This window comes from Falco peregrinus, chromosome 3 (assembly GCF_023634155.1).
Source record: "Falco peregrinus isolate bFalPer1 chromosome 3, bFalPer1.pri, whole genome shotgun sequence".
Classification (NCBI taxonomy): domain Eukaryota; kingdom Metazoa; phylum Chordata; class Aves; order Falconiformes; family Falconidae; genus Falco; species Falco peregrinus.
In genome coordinates, this window is record NC_073723.1 from 111003216 (window position 1) to 111029090 (window position 25875).

Genomic DNA, 25875 nt, shown 5'->3' on the forward strand with positions numbered 1-25875 from the left:
TATTTTTAATTAGCACAGGGTGAGTTTTTTGGGGCTGGGGGCACCCTATGGGTGCCAGGGAGGGCAATACTCCGGGGTGCATTGGTGCACCCTTGCCAGGGGGTTTGCACATCACTTTTGAGTGCTCTGTGTGTGCAATTCGGGGGTGGTGATGCAAAAAACTCACCCCCTTTGCCAATGCAACGGGGCCAGAAAACCATTTAATCACCGGCTCACTGGGACGGTTAGCGCTATACATCTGTGCAGACGTATGGCTGTACCATATAGAGCTGGCTGTGGGGCTGATGTCCCCCACCGGGGGGGTGCTGCGACCTTTCCACGTGGTGCTGCGTGCGCCCCATGGATGCGTTTCTGCTCGGCTGGTGCAAAGGCAAGTGCAAGGGGGGGTGCTTTGGGTGCTCCTGGCTCAGCAGCCTGCGAAGGGGGGTGCTTTGGGGTGCTTCTGGCTCCATTCTCCCCTTGCTGTGAGCTTTGCAGAGCTGGTTTTGGGGTGCAGTGGCCCCTCGCCCCTTCGGGAGGGCTTGAAGTCCTTTCCACGAAGTTTCTGGGCCAGGGAATGGAAGGTTGAGTCATGATTGAAGCGTGATCTGAAAAACCAGAAAAATGACTTTAATTTCCTTGATTGCCGCTGAGCTGCTTTTGCTGCTACCCAGCCCCCCCCAAAACCGGGCTGGGGAGGGTCTCCCCTGTCCAAACAGGGGGACGGTGGGGGTGAAGCCCTCTCTGCTGCGATGCTTGGGTCCTGTTCCCTCTTGCAGAGAGATTTTGGCAGGGCTCAGCACCTCTACAGGCAGCAGCACCGGGCAGGACAGCAATGTCATTACCCAAAGGAAAAGGGATTTGGTTGTGTTTTTTTTCCTTTCGGCTGCCTTCAAGTCATCCGAAGGGCACTGGGATATATATATTTTATTTTTTATTTTTCTTTGCCGGGCTTGTTTGGCGGGTTCCAAGCTGGAATAAACCTGGCAGCTGTTGAGTTTGTTTGCAAGGAATGTTTTCCAGCAGGGCTGGGCGGCAGCAGCTGGGGTGTGCTGGCAGGTAACGCTGTGACAGTGGCAGAAAACTCCTTCCCAGCAAGAAAAACAGCCCCAAACTCCGATGAAATAGGTAAGACGGGTGCATTTAGTAGCCAGGATATTGCATTTAAAGAAAGGTGTGCGGGGGAGCCTTGCACCGCCGTAACTTGTCTTTTTTTTTTTTTTTTTTTTTTTTCTGTACAGTGTATTTGGAGGAATGGTGGTGTTATGGCTTGAAAAGCTGGTGTGGGGGAAGCACCCTGGGATGGGGGGTTGTGGAGCGGTGTTTTGGGACTGCCAGCCCCACAGCTGGTGTCTTGGATGTAAAATATCCTGGGAAAAAAAAAAGAAAAAAAAAAAAAAGAAAAAAGAAAAAAAAGAAAAAAATCCTCTTTGCCTGGAAATTTTGGAAACTCCTGCTGCAAACCCACCCAGGTCCGGGCTGTTTATTGCATGGGGGATGCTGTCGGCAGCGAAAGGGTTAACCAGGCACCCCAGCATCCAGGGGGTTAAAAGGCAAGAAAGGGGCTAAATCCTGCTTGGCGGGGTGTGTGTTATTTATTAGGCTTGGGATCACCAAGGGTATAAATCAGAGCTGCCTGGGAAGAAGAAGAAGAGGAGGGGGGGGGAGATGCTGCCCAAAATCCCAGCATCCCTCGGTGCAGCCGCTGGACCGCAGCTCCCATCCGGCAGCGAGCCCTTGGCTGGGCTCTGGGGGTGCTGGGCTGGGGGATGGGTGCCAGCTGGGGGTCACCCACCCTGGGCACCCCCTTGTAGGGGCCTGGGGGGGTTAATCCCCATCGGGTTGGGGGTTGCTTTCCCCGCCGTCGCCTGCCCGCCGGGGGCCTGCTCGGCCGATGCGGATACAAAGCCGGAGGAGCCGCGGCCTTCCCAGGTCAGCAAAATTCATCTCATCCCACCCCAAATCCCGCTATATCCCACATAGGATGCGGATCTATAGTTGATCGCATCCTCTGGTGGGGGGAGGAGGTTGCCCTTTGCCTCCCCGCTGCTGCCAGCGATCGGGGCTTTTATTATCCGTATATATTTTATATGTATATATATTTATTTTTTTAATTGCTTTTAAATATATCAGCCCAAAGCAGGAGCGATGGGGAGGGAGGGGGCGGCCGTCTCTGCATCGCGCTTATTCCGCACCGGTTCCTCCCAGTTCACCCCATTTTCTTGCAAACTCCGCGACGTTGCAAATCCCTCCTGGGTTTTCCCGGCTGGGATTTGCAGCACCTGCAGGAAACTGCAATTTTGGGAGGGGTGAGAACTTCCGGGATAATTTTGACAGCAAATAATGGTAATTTTCCCCCTCTTTAGCGATATTTTATTGATTTATTTTTTTTCCCAGCCATTGGTTGCATTGCTGCACCAGGTTGCATTGCACGCTGCAAGGCTTGCAAAGGGGGTGAAGTCGCGGCGCTATTTTTGTTCCTTCTGTTTGCACCCTTTTTCTTTTTCTTTTTAAGTATTAAATGTGTTTTAGCGAGGTGCCAGGTTGCAAAGAGCATTTTGCTCAAAAATACTAGCCCCCCCCCCAAAAAAAAGTATAGAAATGCATTTTCGGGGTGGAACCCCCAGTATTTGATGGGGTGCTTAAGCTGGTGTTTGCAAAATGGGGGGAGAAGTGGAGAATTTGGGGGGGGGGGGGGCATCTCAAATAAATCAGCATCATCACCTGATGCTGATTTTTCAGTCCCTTTTCAGCCCCAAAAAAGGTGATCCCAGCGCCCCAGCAGGAGGAAATTTTGGTGGGAGATGCTTTAATTTGGAGCTTTGCAATAAAGCAAACCACCAAGTTGTTGGGAATGTTGAGCTGGAAACACTAATAGGGAAAAAAAATATCCCAATTTTTCGCTGTTTTTGGTGTTATTTTTAATTCAAATTCTTCTGCCTCCAGATTCCTGACTGGGACAGTTTTGCAGTGGGTGAACTTTGCATTTGCTTTGCAAACATTGAGAAGGAGAGATGGGGGTAAACATTGGCCTGGGGAGGTTTTTGGCAATAAATAAATATTTTTTGTTGCTTTTTGGGTCTCTCCGCAAGAAATCTTTGCAGCACAGGCTCTTTTTAAAAAAAAAAATCAGTGCAATAATTCTGATTTTATGATTCTTTTTTTCTTTTCCCCCCCTTTTCCCCCTGCGTTTGTACTTCTCACGGCACGAGCTGGACGAGGGATGGATTTTTTCTGGTTAAGCGGTGATGTTGAAAAGCGAATCAGAAGGAAAACAGTGGCGGTTTTCCAGGTCTCGGGTTTTAGCTGGAATATTTGCAGGCTGTTTGCCCAGAAGAGTAGTTTCAAGGCGAAAGAGGGAAACACCGTGTTGAGGAAAAGCTTCTCCTATAAGATGATGCTTTTTGGCAAGAGTTCATTTAAAATATTATCACCAAATTGCTTTGAATCAGGACTTTTCGTGGAATTTTTTTTCAGGGGCAAACCCGCTCTTTTGGCTTTTTTTCTGGGAAAACCTTTTTTTAATGTTTTTTTTGGGGGGAAAAATATCTGTTGGCTTTTTTTAGGGGGACCCCCCATCTTTTGCTATCGTTTCATTCCTACCACTCGCTTCTTATTGCTGCCTCCTCCACCTGCAACTGCATCAAAACACCCGATTTGGGGAAGTTTTGAAGACTGAGTATAATTTTTCTTCACCAGAGCCCTCATTCCGACACGGATGCCTTCAAATCTCCTCAATTCTTTCCTTGGAAAACTGGGAAATAAACCACTCTGCCATAAAAGCACCGATAATGCACTGCACAGACCCAATGAGGGCTGGGAAAAAAACAAATTGCAGAAGACTTTTGCTGGGATTTTTTTGAATTATTATTTTAAAGGACGGGGATCTGGGGGAGAAAACATCCCTGCTTTGCTCCGGGGATGGTGCTACTCTACCCTGGCTGGGAATAATCAGAATTAATTTTATTTTTTTTTTGATCGAGGTGACGGTGGTAAATCATCCGGGTGGTGAAATGAGGCTTGAAGCCACAGTTGGGATGTGGGGCCACCAGCTGGAGGGATTCATTAAGGAGTCGGAGGAAACTTTTGGGAGACAAAAGCAAATTTCTATTTCTATCCCGCCCCGCTCCATCCCTTATAAATAGTGCCGGGGTTATTTATAAGGAGGGATTACCACGGCGGGGACGCAGAGAGGAGCAGGAGGGATTCCCGGGGTAAATCCCGGTTGCGATATTATGGATTTTTTTTGGAAACCCTTCGATGGAAGGACAAAGGGGGTCGGCAGGATGGGGCAGCGTGGTGGAGGATGATGCTCGGAGCAGGGCCGGGTCCCCAGGGCTGGCAGCCGTCCCTGCCAGCTGGGACCTGTCGCTCCGTCGCGACGGCTAAAAATAAACCCAATAAAGCCCGAGAGCTGCCAGCTTGCCAGGCAAGGGGTCGGGCTGGCCGCAGCAGATGGCCCTGCTTTTCTGCCTTTATTTAGCTCCGGCTCCGTTTATTTTCCCTCCCCACCCAGGTTGGGAAGGAGACGGTGCTGAGCCGCAGCTCGTGATGCTGCCGGTGGGGTGAGGACCCGGCAGCTCCCCTGGGCTTTCTAGCCGTTTTTTCCCAAGGATGAGATCGTATCCCTGCATCCCTCTTGGATTACGTTGCATCCCCATGTCCTTCTTGGATTATCCTGCATCCCCTTTTTGCCATCCCACGCTGCTTTGGAGGCATCTCCCTGGTAGGGCAGCTTGTCCCACCAGCTTTTCACCCCATCCCACGGGATGCATTTTTCATTTTTGCTACTGGGATGCTTCTACCCCTGATAGCAGTTTTGCTATGAAAAATTATGCAAAATAACCTTTTTTCTTTTTTTTTTTTTTTTTTTTTTTTTTAAATTTAACAAGACCCAATTAAAGGTTGCAGTGGGTTGTTTTGGAAAGCTGGTAATTCTCCTCAGGGGCAGGCGTGCTCGCGGCCGGAAAAATAACCAGCCCTGGGACAAATCGGGCTGATGGGAGCTTATGTCAACTGTCAAAATGGGATGTGACCTTCTCCTGCCCCGCTAGCAGGATAAAACCGGGAGCAAGCCACAGGGCCTGGCTGCGCATCGTCCTCCTTGCTCCCCTCTCTGAATGCAGAAGTTGTTGTGTGGCTGGAAGGGCAAACCAAACCACTAAGCAAACTGGTTTCTGGATAAAACAAGAAGCATCTCTCTGCTGGGTTTCGTTTACCCAGGTGTCATTATTTTAAACTCATTTTGGTTGGTTTTTGGAGGTGTTGCTGCAGAAATATGGCTTCTTCCTTTTTTTTTTTTTTTTTTTTTTTTTTTTTTTTTTCCCTCTTCTCTCCCCTGTGGTCCTCTGCTCCGTCGCATCTCCTGGGGCTGGTTTATCGTGGATTTATGGCTTGGTTGGCATCACATCCATAGGGATAAAACCCAGGGCTTGTGAAGTGGGGAGAGAAGAGACTTGCTGCTCCCACGCTAATGGGAAGCAGGTTAGGTGACATATGAGATCAGCCTCGGCTGCCAACTGCTTGCTGTTTCCAGCGCCAGGAAAAGAGTTCCAGGAGGAAAAAATAAGTGTCCCCGCGTCCTCCCCACAAACAAATCTCTATTAACCTGTTTATGGAGGCAAGGGGCTGGTTGCAAAAGTGGCTGGAAGAGGATATTTGCGGCGGTAATGCAGGTCAAGAAGGGGGGGGAAGAGGTTTATTTTAAATTATTTTTAGGGCTGGGAAAGGGTCGGGTGGGTTTTAGCTGGATGCTTTGGGGGGGTTTGCAGTGGGATGGGGTTGGGGTCGCTGAGCACTTGGCAGCCTGGCAGGGTTGTGACGTCAGCTTGTGCCCGTGCTGAGACTGCAAGGAGTTTCTAGCTTGTTTTCCAGGGGTGAATGCAAATTTTGGAGGTGGTCCCAGACCTCAGCTCCCTCTTGCTGTGCTCTAGACCCACATATATATACACACATATATATTTAGGTGGCCCTGGAGCTGTATGGCTTGCTGCAAACCCATGTGGGGCAATTGCACCCATGCTGTGCTGCAGGTTGAAGGGGTTGTGGTACAGGGGGATTAAATAGATCCTTTTGGGGGGGATCAGTCCTGCGTCTGTACATCCCCTATATCCACCTCCCAGAGGAAATGAGGGTCCAGGCATGGAAGAAATGGTTGCTGGGGGGGTCACAGCTCTTCGGAGCAGGGTGGTGGCATCCGTCGTGCACCAGTTGCTGCTCCCAGCAGGACCACATGAGCAGAGTTCGGCCCCGTTTTGTGCTTTGCAGCCTCTTGGGTGTCGTTTCTTTCTGCTGCATCATCCCTTGGACTTGGGGGTCCCTGCTCTGTCCTTCCTCTTCCTCTTGGCGACCTTTCAGGGAGTTGTGCTGGGCGTCTCTGGTTACCCGAGCGGATGAGCCATCGATTGCAAGGAGGATGCTTGGCGCTTCCCAGCCTCCGAGACCTTCAACCTTGATGCTCGGAGCTGGACTTGCCGTGCACGGGATAAATTTGCCATGCATGGGGTGAATTTGCTGGGCAAACTGGGACCTGGGAGCAGCTTTTCTGCTTCCTTGCAAGGTTTTACAGCGGCCGGAGCTGGATCCATCCCACCTGGGGTCTCTCCACGTTGCCTTCTCTCCTGGGGATGGATCTGGGGGGGGCAGATTGCCCCTCTCAACCTCCCTTTCCTTCTTTCCTGCAGGAAAGCCTCGGGGAAGGGCCCAGGTGGAGTGTCCGGACCCCCTGTGCCATGGCTTCGTCTGAGCTGCCCCCCCATCCTGCAGTAGGTACTGTCAACCCACCAGAGCTGGGGTCTTTTTTTGGGGGGACACACACCCAGCCTTTGGCAGAAAGGGGGTGAATCACCCGGGAGCATCCTACACATCCCTGCCAGAGCCTCTTTGGGTCGTGAAAACATGAAGGGCTGTTGCATCTTGCAGGTTTTTGGGGTGATGCTCTCTTCTGTCCTCTCCATCCCTGCATCCCTCCCATCCCTGCATCCCTCCCATCCCTGCATCCCTCCATCCCTGCTATGGTACAGCAGCACTGCAGGGGGACACCAAGTGACGGGGTTTCTGCTCACAGGTGACCATCTTGCCCTGGAGACCCCCAGCCCCCTGCCCCACGGGGAGGAAGACCTCGGTGAAGCCTTTGACTTTGAGGACAGCGAGGAAGAGGAGGAGGAGGAAGAGGACTCAGCGGCTGAGCCGAGCGGCGAAGCTGTCCTCCGGGCACCTCCTCGTAGGCGGCGTGCTGCCAGCTCCGGCGTTGGTGAGGAACATGGGCGGGGGGTCCCTGGTGTCTCCCATGTCCCCACTGTGTCCCCTTCACGTGCCCAGGGTGGTGCCACCCAAGCCTGGGTGCCAGCGCTGGTTCTCTTTGCTTTTCCTCTCCGCAGATGGGCTGGTGCCAGAGACCCAGGAAGGGTATGTGGGGTTTTGGGGGGGGATTTTAGGGGTTTTTGAGTCCTTGAAGGAGAAAGCACAGCTTTGGGGTTTGTCCCCTGCCCTGTTCAATATGTTGCGGCCTGCTGCCGTGCCTCAGTTTCCCCAACTTCTCCCCATTGCTTGCAAAGGGGGCTACAAGCAGGAGAGCTCCAGGGTTTTGGGGTGAACCCTGCAGCCCTGGGGATCTGTGGGGGCTGTGGGTGCCATCGGGGGGTCTGTGGTTAACTGGGTGATGGGGGCTTCCTCCAACCCCCAACCAAGGAGATGAGGGAGAAACCCGTGGGGGTGGGTGTTTGAAGGGGCTGGTGTTCACCCCAGCTGCAGATTTGGGGGGAAAAGATGCCCATTTGGCTGCAAGGAGGGCTTGTGCCCCCCTGGCAGCCCAGGCACAAGGTTCAGCGAGAGGGTCAGGACCCCCCCAGGTTTGGGGACCTTCTCCCTGTGCTCCCCGATGCTGGCGCATCCTCCTGTGCTGCAGCAGGCCGTGGCTAAAAAAAGCCATTTTTGGGTCTTTTGCATCATCCCCCTGTAGGTTGCCTGGACCTACTTAAAAAGCCATCGTGACCCTAAAATCTGGGACCCCCAAATCCAGGAGGAAGCAGATGGGCAAGGGCAGGGGGCCCCAGATACAAGCTTTATTCTGTGTTTGTGAACCCCTGTAATAGGAATGGGAGGTGATGGGGGTGGGGGGCTTGAGTGCATCTGATCCTGGGGGGTTTGCACCCCGGGGTGCTCCCTGACCCCTTTCCCTGCAGGCTGCCGGTGGGGGTGAGCAATGGGGAGGCTGGTGGAGACCCCCACATCGATGCCCAGACCTGGAAGAGGAAAAGCATCTGCCAAGGTGGGTTAAAATGCTGAAAAAAACCCCAACAACCCCCAAACCTGCCAAGGCTTGGGAAGGGTTCCTCCATCCTGGCTTGATCCTGGGGTGCTGACCTGAGTCCCTGGGGTGGGGGTGGGGTTGTCGCCCAAAGGTGAGCGCTTCAAGTTCCCAGAGGTGGAGGATGATGTGATTTACGACGATGTCCCCTGTGAAACTCTCGATGCCGAGCAGGACGGTAGGGACAGACCTTCCTCTCCCCGGTTCCCCAGGGACCACGAGCCCATTTTCCAGCTGGGTAAACTGAGGCACGCTCCAGCAGGGAAAAGCGCATCTTAGAAAGGATGCTCAGGGGGATAACCCCGGAAAACCGCTGGGATTGGGGAGGGATGAAGGCAGATGTGTTTCCAGAGGGACTGCAAGACCCTGAGGATTTGGGGGGGTCTTCTCCGGGTCCCTGGGGAGGGGAATGGCCTCCCTGGAAGGAGCCGGAGCTGGATTTTGCTCGCCAGGTGCCGGCACGGAGCGCAGCCTGATCTACGAGGAGGTGCAGCGGGGCGAGGGGCCGCGGGCGGGCGAGGAGCTGGGCTGGAGCTCCAGCGAATTCGAGAGCTACAGCGAGGACTCGGGCGAGGACACCAAGCCGGAGGCCGAGCCGGCCAAGCAGCGGGCATCCTTCCAGCCCAAGGTAATGCTTGAATTGATGGTTTTATTATTATTATTTTCCTTTTTTTTTTTTTTTTTTTTCCCTTGGGTTTGCTTGGATAAAGGCACTGGAGCATCAAGCCCAGCTGCTCCCGCAGAGGATGCTGTGGTTCCTGGGGTCACCTGCTGCAAAGCCAGCCTGAAACTTTGGTGGTTCATTATTTATTTTTTTTTCCTTCCTTCCCCTCTCCCCCCCTTTTTTTTCCCCCGTTTCCTGTTGCATTTTGGCATTGCTGGAGCGTGGCTGCTGCCTTTCCCTGCGCTTGCTCCCTTCCCTGCTCAAGCAAAGCCAGATTTTTGGGAAGATGCTGCCTGTACTGTGCTGCTTTGGGATGATTTCTCCTCCTCTGTGTTGTTTTTTTTTCTTCTTTCCTTTTTTTTTTTTCCTTTTTTTTTTGCTGCTTACTTGGATCTCTTCTCTGCCTTCTCTCGCCTCCTCTGCCTTCTCCTCCCGCCTGGTTTGCTTTGGGCTCAGCTTTCTCCAGACCTGAATAGACTAAAGGAGAGATACGCCAGGACTAAGAGGGACATCCTGGCTTTAAGAGTTGGGGGGAGAGACATGCAGGAGCTGAAGCAGAAGTACGATTGGAAGGTACTGTCCCTCCTCCCTCCCTTGTCCCTTGTCCCCCAGATTTCCCAGGGGGTGATAAAAAAAACAACAACCCACCCTCCCAGAATTTATCCAGGTTGAATTCATCCTGATTTATCCCCCAAAGGAGAAAAAAAAAAAAATCGAGCTAAGCACCGCAAAGCTGCCTCTCGTGTCCATCTGTCTTGCAGCTCCCCGTCCTCCAGCTGCCCAAACCATTTGCTTTTTTTGGGTGTTTGTTTTTTTTTAAGGGGCATTTGGACGAAGCAAGGTTGCCCGTGGGCTAGATGGATCTGAGAAGGTTTTTCCCCCGATACAGGGTGGAAATCAGGTGGGGAAGGAGATTCTTGGGAGGCGTAGAAACTTAGTGCAAAGCCTTTCCCAGCCCCAAACCATCCAGGCTGGGACTTTATGGCCAGTTTGGGCTGGGCAGGTGACGTTGGATGTCAGCTTGGGCTAAAACCGCTGCGATTTGAGGTGTGAAAGCTCCCCGCCCCACCCCCCACCCCCGACCTTTGCACTCTGGTACACAAACCCCCGGCCGTGAGGAGGGGATGGATGTGCTCGTGCCTCCCTTCCCCCCCCTCCTCTCTGCTTTTGCTGCATGCTCCCGCTTTGCCTGTGCCTGCTTGCCCACAGCCATGTCCTGGCGGAGGGAGGAGAGATGCCAGAGCATCCTTCTTCCTCAACCACCTGCCTTCTCTTCCTCCCCTTCGGGCTGCCTGGGAAAATGGGGACGATGCTCAGAGGGGATGTCCCCAAAGTGGGGGGATGTCCCCAAAGGGGTGGCACCGCTGGATCCAGACCTGAAATGGGGTCTCGGTGCTGCCTCGAGCCTCCTGGTCCCTCTTGCCCCCCTGCCCAGATGACACAGCTGATGAAAGCGGCTAAAAGCGGCACCAAGGATGGTTTGGAGAAGACCAAGATCGCGGTGATGAGGAAGGTGACGTTCCTGCACCGGAAAGAAGCACCGGGTAAGCAGAGGAACCCCCATTGCCTTCGACAGCCAAAAAAAGCCTTTTTGAGGGTGGTTTTTAAAAAATTTCATTATAAATCTTTACAGCTTTCAGCTTGTCCTTTTGCTGATTTATTTTCTGCGGTTTAAGCTCTGTTTTAACTTTTTTTCCCCACTCTTTGCATCTCCATGCAAGCCCAGTCGGTTTGGCTTGCTCCTTGCTCCAAGCACCCATGCCCTTTTGGGAGCAGGACAGTGCCCCACCACGCCAGCACCCATGGGTGCCTCCCTTGGACACAGGGCAAGATCTGCCCTGAAATACTGATTTTTGGGGTGTTTTCCTAACCCTCCTGCTGTCACATAGGGGTTGGGGAGCGGAGGAGGAGGGCGGCGGAGGCGGAAAAGCAGCCGCCTTCCCGATGGAGCTCGAGGGTCTCCCTGGAGCAACACGGGGGAGGTAGGATCCCAGTGGGTGGCCTGGTGGCTCAGCCGGGGCTGCCTGAGGGATCCGGCGTGTGTGTCCCAGCCTCGCTGCATGTCCCTGATGCGGCTTAGCCTTGCCAGGGTGGGGGCTTAAATGCTTTTGGGGTCCCCGGGGTGCTGCAGGGCATCCCGTCCCCAGGGTGCTGCAGAGCATCCCATCCCCCGGGCACGGGGATGGGCAGGGGGAGCTGACGGAGCTGGCAGCTAAGGGTGGCGATCCTCCCTGCCAAAATTAGGGAAGGAAAAAGGTCACCCGGCCGCCAGCGCCCTCCCCTCCAGCCCAGCCGGTCCTCCCCGTGCCTGGCTATTTATAGGGGATGGGGATGGGGCCGGGGTGGCCGTAGCGGGGCGTTGCGGCCATGTGGAAGAAGCGGCCATCCCTGCATCGCGACGCCGCCTTGGCTCGCTCACCCTCCTCCTCCTCAGCTGCTTCGGCCTCGGGTAAGGGATCGCCATGCCGGCCGGCCAGTGTTGGCCTCTTGCCTTCCCCATTTTCTTCGGCTTGTGGCTTGTGGCTCCTTCCCCCCCCAGTTTCCCTGCTTGCACCCGCCCTTGGAGTGAGGACGGGGGTGGGGGCTCTTCCCCCATCCAGGGTGGCTGTTGGGGGGCCGGGGACACTTTCTGTCCCCTTCCCGTGGGGAGCTGGCTCGGTCCCTGCCGGGAGCCTGACTCATGCTGGTGTCCGGTGACAGTGACTGGGGCTCCGGGAGGGACACACGATGCTGGGAGGACGCTGGAGTCCATCTCGCTGGCAGCTCCAAACCCAACCGCATCCCCAGCCAAGCCACTGATGGGGCCACGGGCTCTTCTTTAGACCCCAAAAAAGTCTAAAATTAGGGGATTTTTGGCATTCGGTTGTGGATTTTTTGCCCTGCAGGGGACTCGGAGGAGGAGGACACGGGTTTCCTGGAGGTCACAGTCTCTGACATGAAGCACCCGCCGCCAGAGCTGGGGCCCATGCCCGAGGGGCTGAGCCCACAGCAGGTCAGTGTGGGGTGGGGGGGTTGGGGGGGGGGCACAGCTTCCTCTTGGTCCCATGATTGAGCAAGCAGGGAAGGGCGGGTCAGCAGAAAGCGATGCTGCTGTGTCAGCACTTCTGCAGCACGCTGTGCCCGTGGTGCACCCCCCATCCCGTTATTCAGGGTGGGGGGGCCCCCCCAGCTGACCCCCAGCGTTGTTGCAGGTGGTACGGCGGCACATCCTGGGCTCCATCGTGCAGAGTGAGCGGAGCTACGTGGACTCCCTGAAACGCATCCTGCAGGTGGGGGACCCCCCCTTTTTTTTTGGGGGGGGGAGGGGTCAGGGGCGCACAAGGATGCAGGGATGCTGATGCACCGGCACCTCCTGCAGGATTACAGGAACCCGCTGATGGAGATGGAGCCGAAGGTGCTGAGCGCTAGGAAGTGCCAGGTGGTGTTTTTTCGCCTGAAGGAGATCCTGCAGTGCCACTCCATGTTCCAGATCGCCCTTGCCTCCCGCGTGGCTGAGTGGGACTCGGCAGAGAAGATCGGGGACCTCTTCGTGGCCTCGGTAGGAGGAAAAGTTGGGGGACCGCTGCCAAACCTGCCCCTGGACTCCTCTCTGTGATAGCTGAGGTGGGGGGAGGATCCAAGTGATGCACCCCCACCTGGGGTACCACCAGCATCCTCAGCATCACTCCAAAAACACACACCCCCACCCCCACCCCGTTTTGCTGAGCCTTCCTTTTTGGGGGAGCCCCATGCCATCGCACCTCTCCTCCTGCCCTCTCCCCAGTTCTCCAAGTCAATGGTGCTGGACGTCTACAGCGACTATGTCAACAACTTCACCACTGCCATGTCCCTCATCAAGAAGGCTTGTCTCACCAAACCTGCCTTCCTCGACTTCCTCAAGGTGAGCAGGACCCAAACGCAGGCACATGGCACTGCTGGGTGCTGTTATCACTGAAAACTTTGCTTTTTTTGCCTTCCCTGCCCCCCGCCCCTGCAGAAGAGGCAGATGGCCAGCGCCGACCGGGTCACGCTCTATGGGCTGATGGTGAAGCCCATCCAGAGGTTCCCTCAGTTCATCCTACTCCTGCAGGTATGGGCAAGGGGTACCTGCACCTCTCTTGCTTTGTACCCCATTTTTTTGCAACCTGGGTGCTGTGGGAAAGGGTTTAGGAAGGGACGCGGGTTCGGGTTGGCAGCTTGGTTGCAGCTTTGGGGACCATCCCAAGGATCTTCTTCCAAGCTTTGATTTCGGAGGTGCTGAAAGCGCTTCCGATCACAGCAGTCCCCACAGGGCTGATTTTCCTGGGGTGGCTTTTGTCCCCCATCCTTTCCCTGCTCCAGGACATGCTGAAAAACACTCCCAAGGGCCATGCGGACCGCCTGTCCCTCCAGCTGGCCCTCACCGAGCTGGAGACCTTGGCAGAGAAGCTCAACGAGCAGAAGCGCTTGGCCGACCAAGTCGCCGAAATCCAGCAGCTCAGCAAAAGCATCAGCGACCGCAGCAGCCTCAACAAGGTGGGTCCTTCAGCCTCACGCCCTCATCCTTGTGATGGGTATGTTTTGGAGCTGGTTGGTTGAGCTTTGCTGCTTCCACCTTCCTTTCTGCGTCAGGGGGGTGGGGAAGCCAAGAATCCCGGTTTTATCCAAAAGGATGTTGAGCAAAAGCAAATCCTGAGGCTGGCACGGGGAAATTCCTCTCCAGCGAAAAGCAAGGATGAGTTGCTTTGTCTCATCCGCCTGATTTTGCAACTGTTGGTGGCAAAAAACCCAAACATCCCCTAAGTGAAGTTCTTGCGACATATCCTGGGCCGTGGTGGCAAAAAGCGCAGTGGGGCACCCACCAGCTCAGCCCTGGGACTGGGATTTAGAGCTGGGGGGTGAAGAGAGACCCAAAACCAGCTGCCAAAGGACCATGTCGGTCTTCCCGGGCTCTGCTTTCCTGGGGGCTGGACATACAGGGTGCAAAGGGGGTTTGCATTGTGCAGCCCCAGAGCCTGTTGCACGGCCATTTCTGCAGAGCTGGGAGCCATGTGTGGTCCTGGTTGGAGGAAAATCCTTGCAATAAGAGAAAAGCAACCAAATTTTGGGACAAGAGGCTTGCAAGAGCCCCCAGGCTGAGCCCCCTGCCTGCTCCATCCCCTTTGCAGCTGCTGAGCTCGGGGCAGCGGCAGCTCCTGCTCTGCGAGACACTGACGGAGACGGTGTACGGTGACCGGGGGCAGCTCATCAAGTCAAAGGAGAGGAAGGTTTTCCTGCTCAATGACATGCTGGTCTGCGCCAACATCAACTTCAAGTACGTGCTGATGGCCCCAGACCCCCAAATCCCTTTGCAAAGCACCGATCTAAGGACCTTGCCTCTCCCCAACTCGATTTCAGGGCTTAGTGGGTTTTTCTCGCTCTACCCCACGGAGCTTTAAAACCCCCTCACCTTATTTTGGAGGGGGAAACCACCTGGTCTGGGGTTGCTTTGCCCCCACTGTGGACATGTCTCCATGCAAAGCCCCATCCCCTCTTGACTGTGGTGTCCTGGAGCTGGTGCGAGGTCTGGGAGCCTGCTAGGACCTCAGGGCTTAGTGGAGGTTGATGCTGTAGAGGAAAACCTTTGGGGTGTTCCCCATCACACCTCTTTCTTAACCATTTTTCCCTTCTTTCAGGCCGGTGAACGCAGGGTAGGTGCTGCTTGTGGTCTGCTGTGGTTGTGTGCCCCACATCTGGGGGTGCAGGCATGCACCAGTGCACGGCGTGGGGTTACCAGTGGAGGGGCTTGGCTTGCAAAATGCATTTTGCCAGGGCTCGCAGGGCAAGCCACAGTGCCTGCTCATGGATTTACCTACACTTTTGCATCCTCCCTCGGCAGAGGCCAGCTGGAAATTAGCAGCCTGGTGCCCCTGGGTCCCAAATACGTGGTGAAGTGGAGCACGGCCCTCCCGCAGGTGCAGGTGGTGGAGGTGGGGCAGGAGAGCGGTGCCTACGACAAGGACAACGTCGTCATCCACAATGCCGGTGCCAAGAAGCACGCGCCAGCCGGGCAGGCTTCGCACAGTGAGCACCCATCCCTCGATCCTGTGTTGGGCTGGTTTCGGTGGGGTGGGATGGAGCATCCTCCCTGGACCTCATTTCTCCATTTTTCCACCCAAGATAAAGTCTACCTGGGGCCACCACGACTCTTCCAGGAGCTGCAGGACCTGCAGAAGGACCTGGCGGTGGTGGAGCAGATCACCCTGCTCATCAGCACCTTGCATGGCACCTACCAGGTATCTGTGTGCCAAAGCATGGTCAGACTCATGATTTGGGTGGAACCAAGCCTGGCTGCGTTGCGATAACCGTGTGGACCCTCAGGGGCTGCTGGTCACCTCATCCTCCTGAGCCCCGCAGATGATAGTTGGGGGTGATTCAGGCTTGTGTTGGAGGCACTGCTGTGATTTTATGACTCTTTCTTTAGAACCTGAACATGACGGTGGCCCAGGACTGGTGCTTGGCCTTGCAGAGGATGATGAAGGTGAAGGAAGAGGAGATCCACTCTGCCAACAAGTGCCGCCTCCGCCTTCTGCTGCCTGGGAAGCCGGACAAGTGAGTTTGTGGATCATGGATGGGCTCTTCCCACCCTGGGCAGGAGGAGGCTGAAGATCAACGTGATGATGCTTTCCCTATGCAGGTCTGGCCGCCCCATCAGCGTCATGGTGGTCTTCATCACCCCAAACCCCCTGAGCAAGATCTCCTGGGTGAATCGCCTGCACTTGGCCAAGATAGGACTGCGTGAGTGGTCTCGTGGCGTGGGGCTTGCCATCACCCTTGCTCTGAAAAGCCAGATTTGGGAGCGTGGCGAGGTGGTTTGCTTCAGTCCCAGCATCCTGATGCGAAATGGGGCAGTGGGGGGGGGGGGAACTGAGAGCAAAGGGGTAGAGAACATTTTGCGAGGTCACAACTGGAAATGATGGGAATTGATAATTCTGGCTCAAAATGCGGCTTGCTGCTCTCAGGTGGCATCTCCAGGTTGGCATCACCTGGTGATGGATTTCCACTGGCTCTCGTGCTGATGGTGCTGACCCATTTTCCATGAAATAATATGAATAAGCAAAGGAGGAGCCGTCCCTCCTGCTGCTTCCCTATCCCTATTCCTATTTAACTCCACCAGCCACTGCAGCAAAAGAAAAAGAGTTTTAATGGAAGGGAAAAAAAAAATCATTTGAAATCCTATTTGAGTGCTCGGATCCCCCTGGGCTGGAAAGATTTTTGATTCTCTTGTTTTCACCAGTTTATGTGTTTGGTTTGGGTTTTGTTTTTATTTTAATCTGGGATGCCTAGGGGATAGTCCTGTATCCATGAGTTCGAAATGAAAACACATTAAAGCCTAATGTGAAGAAACACATTAGGGTGTATTTCCCTCCCCCCCTTTATATATTATCTGTTTTTTGGGGGGCTTTTTTTTTTTTTTGCTGCCACTCGAGGCAGTTGTTTGGCTGTGTGCTGCGCAGTAGTTTGGAGGAGAGGGGTGAGATGTACCCCAGGTCTGCAGATGATGGTGGTGGTTTAGGGTTGGAGATGAGCACCCTGCACCTCACATGCCTGATTTTGGGGTCCCATCAGGGAGGGGAGGGATGCTAAGGGGTGTCCTGGCTGTCTTCAATCTCCTCTGCTCACCACAGGGGAAGAGAACCAGCCGGGCTGGCTCTGTCCCGATGAAGACAAGAAGAGCAAAGCTCCTTTCTGGTGCCCCATCCTCTCCTGCCACATGCCTGCCTTCTCCTCCAAGGCCCTCGATCTGCAGGTAAGAGCAACAGCCAAGTTCTTCTCCAGCCCCCCCCAACACCTCCTTCCCCTTTACATCCATCATTTTGGGGAATAAAGGCAGAAATCCCATGGCGGATGGGCTGGATGGGGCGGCCAGGCTGGTTGCAAAGGCAGAAATCGGTGCAATCCACTCTGGAAAAATTAAAAATACAAGTTAGGCTGTGGCTCGATCCCGAATTTTGGGGCGTGCATGGATACCCTGCATGTGTTAGGGTAATTCGGGGGTGTTGTAACCCCCCCACGCCCCGATCTTTCCTGCAGCTTGGCACTGCCGTGCACAACCCTGTGCAGTCCTCCCTGCTGGGCTTCTCCGCCGTCAGCACCTCGCTGCCGCAGGGCTACCTCTGGGTGAGCAAACCCACCCCAAAACGGGGCAAAACCTGCCGGGTTTGGGTCATGCTGGCTGCAGACCCCCTCCTCAGCGCTCGTGGCTGGTGCTAACACCCCTTTTCTGCTCCTCGCAGGTTGGGGGGGGGCAGGAAGGTGCAGGGGGGCAGGTGGAGATCTTCTCCCTCAACCGCGCCGTGCCGCGGACGGTGAAGTCCTTCCCGGTGGCCTCGCCGGTGCTGTGCATGGAGTACATCCCTGAGGGGGGCGAGGGGGGCCCGGCGGGCACCCAGGAGCCTCACCCCACCACCGAGCAGCCCCCCGCATCCCCGCATCCCACCGTGTGCTTGGGCTTACAGGATGGCAGGTGAGCCCGCAGCCTCTGCATCCATCCTCCGGTGCGATCGCCAGCACCGAGCCTTGAGGACCAGCACCATCTCCTGCATCTCCCCCCTGTTCCCCCCCCCCCAGCATCGCCGTCTACGGCAGCGTGGACACGGGGACGCAGTGCTTGTTGACCTGCAAAAGCCCGGGCATGCAGCCCGTCCTCTGCCTGCGGCACAGCCCCCAGTACCTGTTTGCAGGGCTACAGGATGGAACCGTGGCCGCCTACCCCCGCAGCAACGGTGAGGGCACCCCCGTGCATGCTTTCGGACAGGCTTTGTGGTGGGACCCCTCAAAAGTATGGAGCAGGAGGTTCTTCGTGCCGGCAAGATACGCTGGCTGCTAAAATGGTGATAAATATTTGTCATTATCCCCCTGCTCCCACTATTTCATTCTGCTCCTTGCAGCCCGGGAGAGGGGAAGCTGGTTTACATCGCCAAGACGAATGCAGAAGGGGCTCAGTTTTGGGGGGAAAAGGGTAGAAAACAGTCCTGGGGAGGGGTTGGTACCGCAGCAAAGGGTTTGCTGGGAGGCTGGTTGCACTCGAGGGATGCAGGAGGGGTCTGACACTGGGATGCGCAAGCAATCGGAGCTCTTGGCTTCAAAAAATTTACCTTTTTCATGCTATAAACCGAGCTGATCCCCTCCAAACCTCATCCACACAAAACCTCTTTCCTTCATTAGCTTGATTTTGGGTTTATTTTCCCTGGCTCCAGCTGGGGCCAAGGCTGTGGCTTGCTGAGAGCCTTCCTCCCCAGGGACTCCTCGCCTGGGCTCTTAAATGCCTTTGCTTTGTCGCTAGAGGGTAGGAAAGAGCCTCAAATAATGTCACATTGGCCTATTTTTGGACAAAAACCTTCATTTGCTCCCAGGTAACCTGCAGAGAGCAGCACCCAAACCAACCCAGAGCCAGTAAAACCACTTCAGTTGCATTTTGGGGTGCTGCGCATCCCCTTTCCAACCTTACCGCAACGGTACAAGCCAATTAAAGTGCCTTTAATTTAATTTCAATTGCAGAAAGGCACACTGAAGGCAGCCAGCTGCTGGCAGGACTGCAGGGTGGGGTTTTTAATCTTATCCTTATCTTTTTGGAAAGAAAAAGCTTACCTGAAATAGCTTGTTTTTACGTGAAAATTAGGATTTGCTGAAAGATGGCTCGGTTGCAAACTCCTGCTGATGGGAGCAGAGGTCCGAGCGCCCAAAGGGCTCTTTTATCCCTCAGTTCTTACGGTTTTATTAAAAAAAAAAAAAAAATTGCATTGGAAATAAGGAAAGGAGAGCAATTATCTATTGAAGCTTCTCAGCCACTGCTGGTGGTGAATTCATCCAAATCCAGGTTGGATGCTGTTCACAGACACTCCAGATCCACCCTGGATGAATCGGCTCTGGAGTGTTGCTTCAAGAGCAAATAAAAAATAAATTAAAAAATCAATTTTTGGCTTTTCCAGCAAGGAACGTGCCGGAGTGTTGCAGGTGGCCAGTTGTTTGCTGCTAACAAGCTGTTTGCACGGGGTCAAAGGGGCTCTGGGGGGAGTGAAGCTGGGGGTGTGAACTCCCCTCATCCTTGGGGTTGTGGCACGAAGATGCTCAGAGGCATCCTGGGTGATGCTGGGGACACAAGGCGTTCGCAGCTGACCCCAGCAGCCCTTTAGGGCAGCTTCAGCTGTATCAAAAGATGATTTTCCTTTTTGCTGAGCATCTTCTTGCTCCCCCCTACCCCAATCCTGGCATCTCTGCTCTAGGGGGGCTGTGGGACCTGGCGGAGCAGCCCACCCGCCTGGCTGTGGGTACCGGCCCCGTGCGAGCTCTCCTGACGCTGGATGAGACCCTTTGGGCCAGCTGTGCCAACCAGGTCACTGTCCTCGATGCCACCAGCCTCCGCGCCCAGGTAGGGAGCATCGCTGGGACCCCTGTGCTACATCTGCAGGGGGATGCAGAGGTGGCTTTGGGGGGGTCACCGTGGTTTAAGCTCCAAAGGATGCACAGGCACAGGCGCATCCCTGCCTATGCAATGCCCAAACCAACCTTTTATTGCTGCTTTTTGCTGCTTTTCATTACTTTTGGGTCCCTTCCCTCCGACATGGTGTCACAGGAAGAGGATGCAGAGACGTCTTCTGCAGCTGCATAAACAGGGAGTGCTGAATAGTTGCTTTTTCCTTTTAAAAAATCCCTTTCTCCCACCTTTAATTTTCACATTTAGTGCCCAAACTTAGTTTGCATGTATTAGCTGTCGTAAATCCAGCCTAACGGCGGTGCCGGGGATGAATAATGCATCGGGGACTGGATTCGCTTTCAGTCTCTGATTTTATTTATGACAGGAGCTGGGTGGGAATTTTTGCAGAAGAAAAGTGATGGGGGAGGAAAAAACCGGTGGTAGTGGTATGCTTGGGGGATGGTATAAATGGTATTTGATGGAGAGCTGTGTAGTGTAGGGTCTTGGGTCTGCCTGGGTGGGACCAGAGACTCGGGAATAAACCCCCTGTGGGGTGGGGGATGAGGGGGACATCACTTAAAAGTCTCTCTTTACCGCTGGTTTGGGCTGGTTTGGGGGGCATGCTCTGTGCTGGTCCTCTCTGGGAAGGGGGTTGATACCAGCTCCTCTTTTTTTTTTTTTTTAATACGCATATCAAATAAATTTTAAGGCAAAAAAATGTCTCGAAGCCATAGGAGAGGGAGGGTGAAGTTGCTGCCTGCAGGTTTCTCCCCCAGTGATTTAACCCTTTGATGCTGACGTGTTTTTATCCCTCAATCCTGCCCGCAGCCCAGGCTGCAGCATGGGCAACTTTTTGGATGCAAGAAGATGTTTTTCCTGCAGTTTGCATCCTATGTCTGGTAGGGAAATGCTCTGACGGGGAGTTTGGGAAGCAGATGGACCAGTCTGTGATCCCCAAAGAGCTCTTGCAAGGGGGCTGCGCCTTGTCACTGTTTTTTGTCGTTGGAGGGGAGCAGGAAGGTCTTGTCCCACCTTGGGGTGGATTTGGCAGATGCAGCTCATCAGGCAAATGAGTCTTTTAAAGAAGAAAAAGAAGGTGGAGGGGGTGGGAAACGCTGTGTTATCATCCAAAAAAAACCCCGAGGGGTTTGGAGATGGGCTGGTTTTGGTGTCCTCTGGCCAGAGCTGGCGAGGATGGGGGGACCTCACGGTCACTCTGGTCCCCTCCCCATGCAGCTCCTGGAGAGAGCCCAAGGCAGCAGCAGTTTTAGGGAGCAACTTTTTGATTTCATTTTTGCAATTCCCCTTCTGGTAGCAAACCTTCGAGGCCCACCCGGACACGGAGGCCAGCGTCACGCACATGATCAAGGCGGGCAGCGGGGTCTGGATGGCCTTTTCCTCAGGCTCCTCCATCCGCCTCTTCCACACCGAGACGCTGGAGCATCTGCAGGAGATCAATATTGCCACCAGGACCACCTTCGTCCTCCCGGGTGAGCTGCCCTTTCTCCCTGGCTCTTAATTGCAATTAATGGGCAAGGTGGGGCATCACCCCATGGGTGTGTTGCTTTGCTTTATGGCTGTGCTGATGTGCAGAGAAACTGTGAGGAATTTATTTGGTTAATGGTGTAAAGATTTGAGCTTGGGCCTCTGGGGTCTCTCCTCATTGAATGCAGAGACAGAGCCAGTGGTGCCTTTGCATCCGTGCACGCATCCCTGCATCCCACCTTTGCACCCGTTGCTCCCATGTGTGCACCTTATCCGTACAGCCCACCCTTGTGTGTGCACGTGCATCCGCTCACCCCGTGTGTGCACCCACTCACCTCAGAGGCGCACCTCCTCTTTGCATCTGTGCACCCCACCCTTGCACAAGTGTGTGCACCCCATGCACCCCATCTTTGGAGCCCTGCACCCATGCACCCCATCTTTGCACCCCTTCACTCTTGCACCCCGTTTTTGCACCCCTGCACCCTTGCACCCCATCTTTGCACTGCGTGTGCATCCTCACATGCCTCCTCAGACACACGTGCATCCCCATGCATGCATCCTTGCACCACATCCTTGCACCCCTGCACACATCTATGCGTGCACCCCACTGCCGTTACCCTGTGCACCCCTTTTTTCCCCACCTTACCATCCAGCACCATCTCCCTGCTGTGTCCACCCACCCGGCTCTCGCCTGCCCCAGGCTTGCAAGGTTGGCTCTCCCCTAGTTCCAGCTACAGAGCAACATAATTGTGTAATTAGTTATAAGCATGATACTCATGTAAGTCACTTTTTCCTTTTTTTTTTTTTTTTTTTTTTTTAGGGCATGTTAAAATATTTATCACTTCCTTTTCTTCCTGGGCGAGTGAGCGTTGGGTATTAATGCGTTTTTGAACTTGCGCTCCCTCATCCTTTTTAACTCGACAGGTCATTAATAAAGTCCTCCCGGAGAAACTGGAGTTGCATCTCCGCAGATATATTGCTTTGCCGAGTTCGACGCCGTGCAGCGCTAAGTCCTGGCAATAAAATATTCATTTGCCATTAGAAGTCTCACTTTTTTTTTTTTTCTCCCCCTCCTTTTTTTGTTTATATTTGTAGTGCTTTCCTTGGCGTGGAGACCTTTGTGCAAAGATGCTGCTTGGTTCTGAGGGGCTCTGGAGTGTGTTCCCCATGAAAAATCCACTGGTGATGGGTTATTTGCGAAGATGCTGCTGTAAAATCATCCCTCACCCTCTTTTTTTAATTTTTTTTCTTTCCCCGCTCATGCAGGTCAAAAACATGTCCGTGTCACCAGCCTGCTCATCTGCCAGGGTTTGCTTTGGGTGGGCACTGACCAGGGCATCATCGTGCTGCTGCCCGTGCCCCGCTTGGAGGGCATCCCCAAAATCACTGGTGAGCACCCACAAACCCCCTCCCTGGGCAGATGCATCCTTATTTTGGGGCTTGTTTTTAGCAACCCCCCCTTTTTTTTGGCAGGAAAAGGCATGGTGTCCCTCAATGGGCACGGTGGCCCCGTGGAGTTTTTGGCAGTGGCGCTGAGCACCCTGGCACCCGATGTGCTGAAGGGTGATCAGGAGGAGGAAGAGGAGGGTGAGGAAGAGAAACCCCCAGAACTGGATGGTCCCCCGCCTCGGGAAATGAGAAAAAAAGGGATTTTATTACAATACCGCTTGCGATCCACCTCCCACCTCCCCGGGCAGCTGCTGTCGGTGCGGGAAGCGCCCACGGGTGGCACGCCAGCGCACACGGAGGAGGACGGCTCCATCTATGAGATGGCTGATGACCCCGACGTCTGGGTGCGGAGCCGACCCTGTGCCCGTGACACCCCACGCAAGGAGATCTCCTCGGTGGCCATCGTTTCGGGGGGCCGGGGTTACCGTAACTTCAACGCTGAATCGCCGCGCCGGGGAAGCGATGCCGACAGCACCCTGCTCATCTGGCAGGTGCCATTGATGCTATAGCACCGCGGGACCCCCCCCCACCCATCCACCCGGCACCTACCTCAAAAAGCCACCCAAAAGCTGCCGGGGGTGGTCCTGCCCTGGGTGCATCACCCTTTAGTTTTTTTTAAGGAGGAAAAGACTGAAAAATGGGCTTTTTTGCTTTTTTTCTTCCCCCCCCCCCAAGAAAACAGCTTTGTGCATGGGGAGAGGGGAGTTTTTAATGGCAGGAACGGCAACCTCCCTGCGGGCTTTGGAGGTGCCGGCTCTTTGGCCAAAGGTGTCTGTGTGTCTGCGTGTGAATATATATATATATATACATATAAATATATATATATATAAATATGATGTATATTGTTACCTGTATAAAGAAGGAATCTGTATATATTGGGGCACTTGGAGCTGCAGAAATAGTGATGTGAGCATTCAGCGAGTGCCGGCTGCGCCGAAACGGGGGGATTTGGCTGAAATAACCATTTTTTTGACTGTGAATTGAGGATATTTGGTACAAAAATCCCCTGTTTTGGGGAGTTGAGTACTCGCGGTTTCCAGAGGAAAGGAAATTTTGGGAGCGTGGAAATAAATCCTATAGGAATCGGTGTGTTTCCTTGCAGTATTTTGTAACTGGGTTTGGCTTGGGTGCTAATGTTTTCTTTCCTTTGCTTCAGCGACACATCCCAAGGGGTTCATATACCCTCAAAAATCAATCAGAAGCCCCCAGATGCCCGTTTTTGCACTCCCCAGAAATGGTGCAGGATGGAGGGAAGATGGGGAGAAGGATGTACCCTGTCACCTGCATCTCTGGTACCCAGAGCATTCTCCGTCCACGGCAGAGAAACACAAGGCCAGGGAGGTGGAAACTTGTCCGAGGACTAAATCAATTTATAATGCGATCCTCTAACTGGCTTCAATTTGATTTTCATTTGTAGCATTACAATTATCAGATTTAAATTCCCAACCGCTCAACCTTGAAATGGGACGGCATGGCTCCTGCTGCCAGGGAGCGAAGATTATCCGCCTTGTACCGATTTCTGAGTATTTTTCTAATTAGCCATCAAATGTGCTTTGCTGGGTTTTTCTTTCTTTGCCCTTAAAGTCTTTTCTGATTAAGTTTTCTCCCTATCTCAGCTGCATGAAATGGCATGAAGAGGGGGGCAATCTCCAGACCAGCCGCAGCTGGAGGACCACGAGCATCCTCATGAGCATCTGTGATGTCCGTGGGAAGGGTGTCAAAAGAGCTTGTGGCTTTTTCCACCCCTTTTTCCTATTTTCCATTGCAATTTTACCACCTTTGGGGTCAGTGTGTGAGAAAGCAGCTGGTTCTCGAGGGATATCACCCCATGGAGCTGTAAGGATTTCCCACGCTATGTGATTGCAATGGCACAGTTAAAATATATATATATTTATTGCAGAGCTGGATGTAATGACAGCTGTGGAGTTTGCACTTTATTTAGCAAGAGGATCTTAAAAACAATTTGTGGGACCCCAGACACCATCCCTCTGGGCTCACCAGCCACCTGAGCTACAATTGCAATCAAAATACCCCAAAATGAGGATGCTACATCGAGCTGTGCTGCTGCTTTTGAAGCCAGGAGGAGATGCCACTGCAGGTTTTGTCCCCCCATGCATGGCCTGATGGCACCGGCAGGCTCTACAACCTGGCATATTTTTTCCCAAGTTGATGTCCTCTAGCTAACGAGGATGTTTCTCATGCTAACGGTGTGTGTTGGGCTCCTGTAAGGAGAGGGGAGCTGTCAGACCAATGAGGTTTGTTGCTGCTGCCTTAATGAGCCGCGTTATTAACCGAAGAGTGGCCTGACCCCAATCTCCCCCAATCTGGGGACAGCCCTGGGCAGGGTCACCACCATCTCCCGTGCACAAGAGGCAAAAAGTGTATTTAATGCGCTAAATGCAACTATTTCTATGCTGGTACTCTTCAGAAGATGCTTTTGCAAGACCTGAACACGCTCCCCCCTCATCCCAGTTGGAGGATGGCTGTTCTGCACCAAGAATCATCTTCCCAAGTTTATGATTTTTTTATTATTATTTATTACTTCCCTATTTTTCTTCTCCTTGATGTTCTCTGTGTCGATCCCTTCCTCCAGCCTCATTATCCTCACCCGGATGTTTATGTGCCAGGGCAGCTGGTGAGCTGCTTGCAGGCGGTGTTTGCAAACGCCCAGCAAATGTTATTGAGCAGAAGGCTCCCTTTAACAACTGTGTCAACAAAAACGAATATATAAAATCCCAGAGATCTTTTAAGAAAGACTTTTTGAGGTTTTTTGCTTTTTTTTTTTTTTTTTTTGGCTTATTCTCTGAAAGACACTACCTAGGGGAGCTGCAGGGGCTTGGGACAGCCCCCTGGCTTCAGAGAGCTTGCTGGGGGGGGGGGGGGAGGCGTGGATTTTTTGACTTAAAATGGGGATTTTTGCTACTTTGAAGGGTTAGAACTGTTTGGGAGGTGGGGCTGGTTTGTGGTTTTTTTTTCTTTCAGATATGTTCAAGGAGAAACAGGCTCATGACCCTTGTCCCAGGGGAGATCCATCATGCATGGAGCATCTCACGCAAGCATCCTTGCAGTTGCTCTTGCAATGGTCCACAGCGGGTAAGGAGATGTGTTTGCTGTGCCAGCGTGGCCAGAATCAGGTACAGACAATGGGAAGCTGCTTCAGTCGTGCTTTTCACCCCTGAGGATGTGGGAGCCTCCACCCAGACCAGGCTCATTGCCCGTCTGTAGGCAGCTGGAGTTACCCTTTCCTATCTTCTTCCATCCTCTTTGGTTGTCACCAAGCCCTGCCCAGACCTCGGTGGTCGATAGCCTTCAGCTCTCCTGTGTGTTGCAGAGGGGATGGAGAGCGATGGCTTCATGAGCAGCCCCTGCCCCAAAGCCTCTCCGGGTGCTTGAAACGCTCCTCCTGGTTTGGGCTGGCTGGTGGCCAGTGCCATGTGGCTCTCCCCGGCCAAGGGATTAAGGATGTTCCAGTTGTGCTCTTGGCTGAAGGTCAGGGGCTGGATTAGGTGTAGCTGTGCTCCTGCTCCCTGCCTTGCTGCAGGCTTGAGGTGGCTGGATGTGCCATGGTGGGCCAGG

The 25875-nt window shown here is 53.8% G+C and overlaps 1 protein-coding gene and 1 long non-coding RNA gene across 6 annotated transcripts; one reads left to right on the top strand and one right to left on the bottom strand.

The window, feature by feature from the left end:
- The first annotated feature begins 731 nt into the window (after window positions 1–731).
- Window positions 732–23386, top strand: ARHGEF10L (Rho guanine nucleotide exchange factor 10 like). Of its 5 annotated transcripts, none has more exons than XM_055799870.1 (28): window positions 732–1107; window positions 6663–6747; window positions 7046–7231; window positions 7359–7386; window positions 8163–8248; window positions 8382–8465; window positions 8740–8915; window positions 9408–9524; window positions 10387–10495; window positions 11837–11943; window positions 12143–12220; window positions 12310–12489; window positions 12715–12831; window positions 12928–13020; window positions 13272–13445; window positions 14078–14223; window positions 14788–14972; window positions 15069–15184; window positions 15373–15500; window positions 15586–15686; window positions 16577–16698; window positions 16983–17069; window positions 17186–17415; window positions 17520–17674; window positions 19175–19320; window positions 20681–20855; window positions 22117–22239; window positions 22324–23386. In XM_055799870.1, exons 2-28 carry the CDS (start codon window positions 6711–6713, stop codon window positions 22806–22808), a joined length of 3771 nt encoding a protein of 1256 aa, XP_055655845.1. In that variant the 5' UTR covers window positions 732–1107; window positions 6663–6710; the 3' UTR covers window positions 22809–23386. The 5 variants fall into 5 exon arrangements, with proteins under 5 accessions (XP_055655845.1, XP_055655847.1, XP_055655846.1 ...); XM_055799872.1 differs by lacking the exon at window positions 732–1107 and adding an exon at window positions 1679–1911; XM_055799871.1 differs by lacking the exons at window positions 732–1107; window positions 9408–9524 and adding an exon at window positions 1783–1911.
- LOC129784091 (uncharacterized) lies at window positions 8993–11824 on the bottom strand. Its single transcript, XR_008746490.1, has 3 exons — window positions 11371–11824; window positions 10328–10473; window positions 8993–9428 (listed from the first exon to the last, which is right to left on the bottom strand). It is a non-coding gene; the product is annotated as an uncharacterized LOC129784091 (long non-coding RNA).
- Window positions 23387–25875: the final 2489 nt, after the last annotated feature.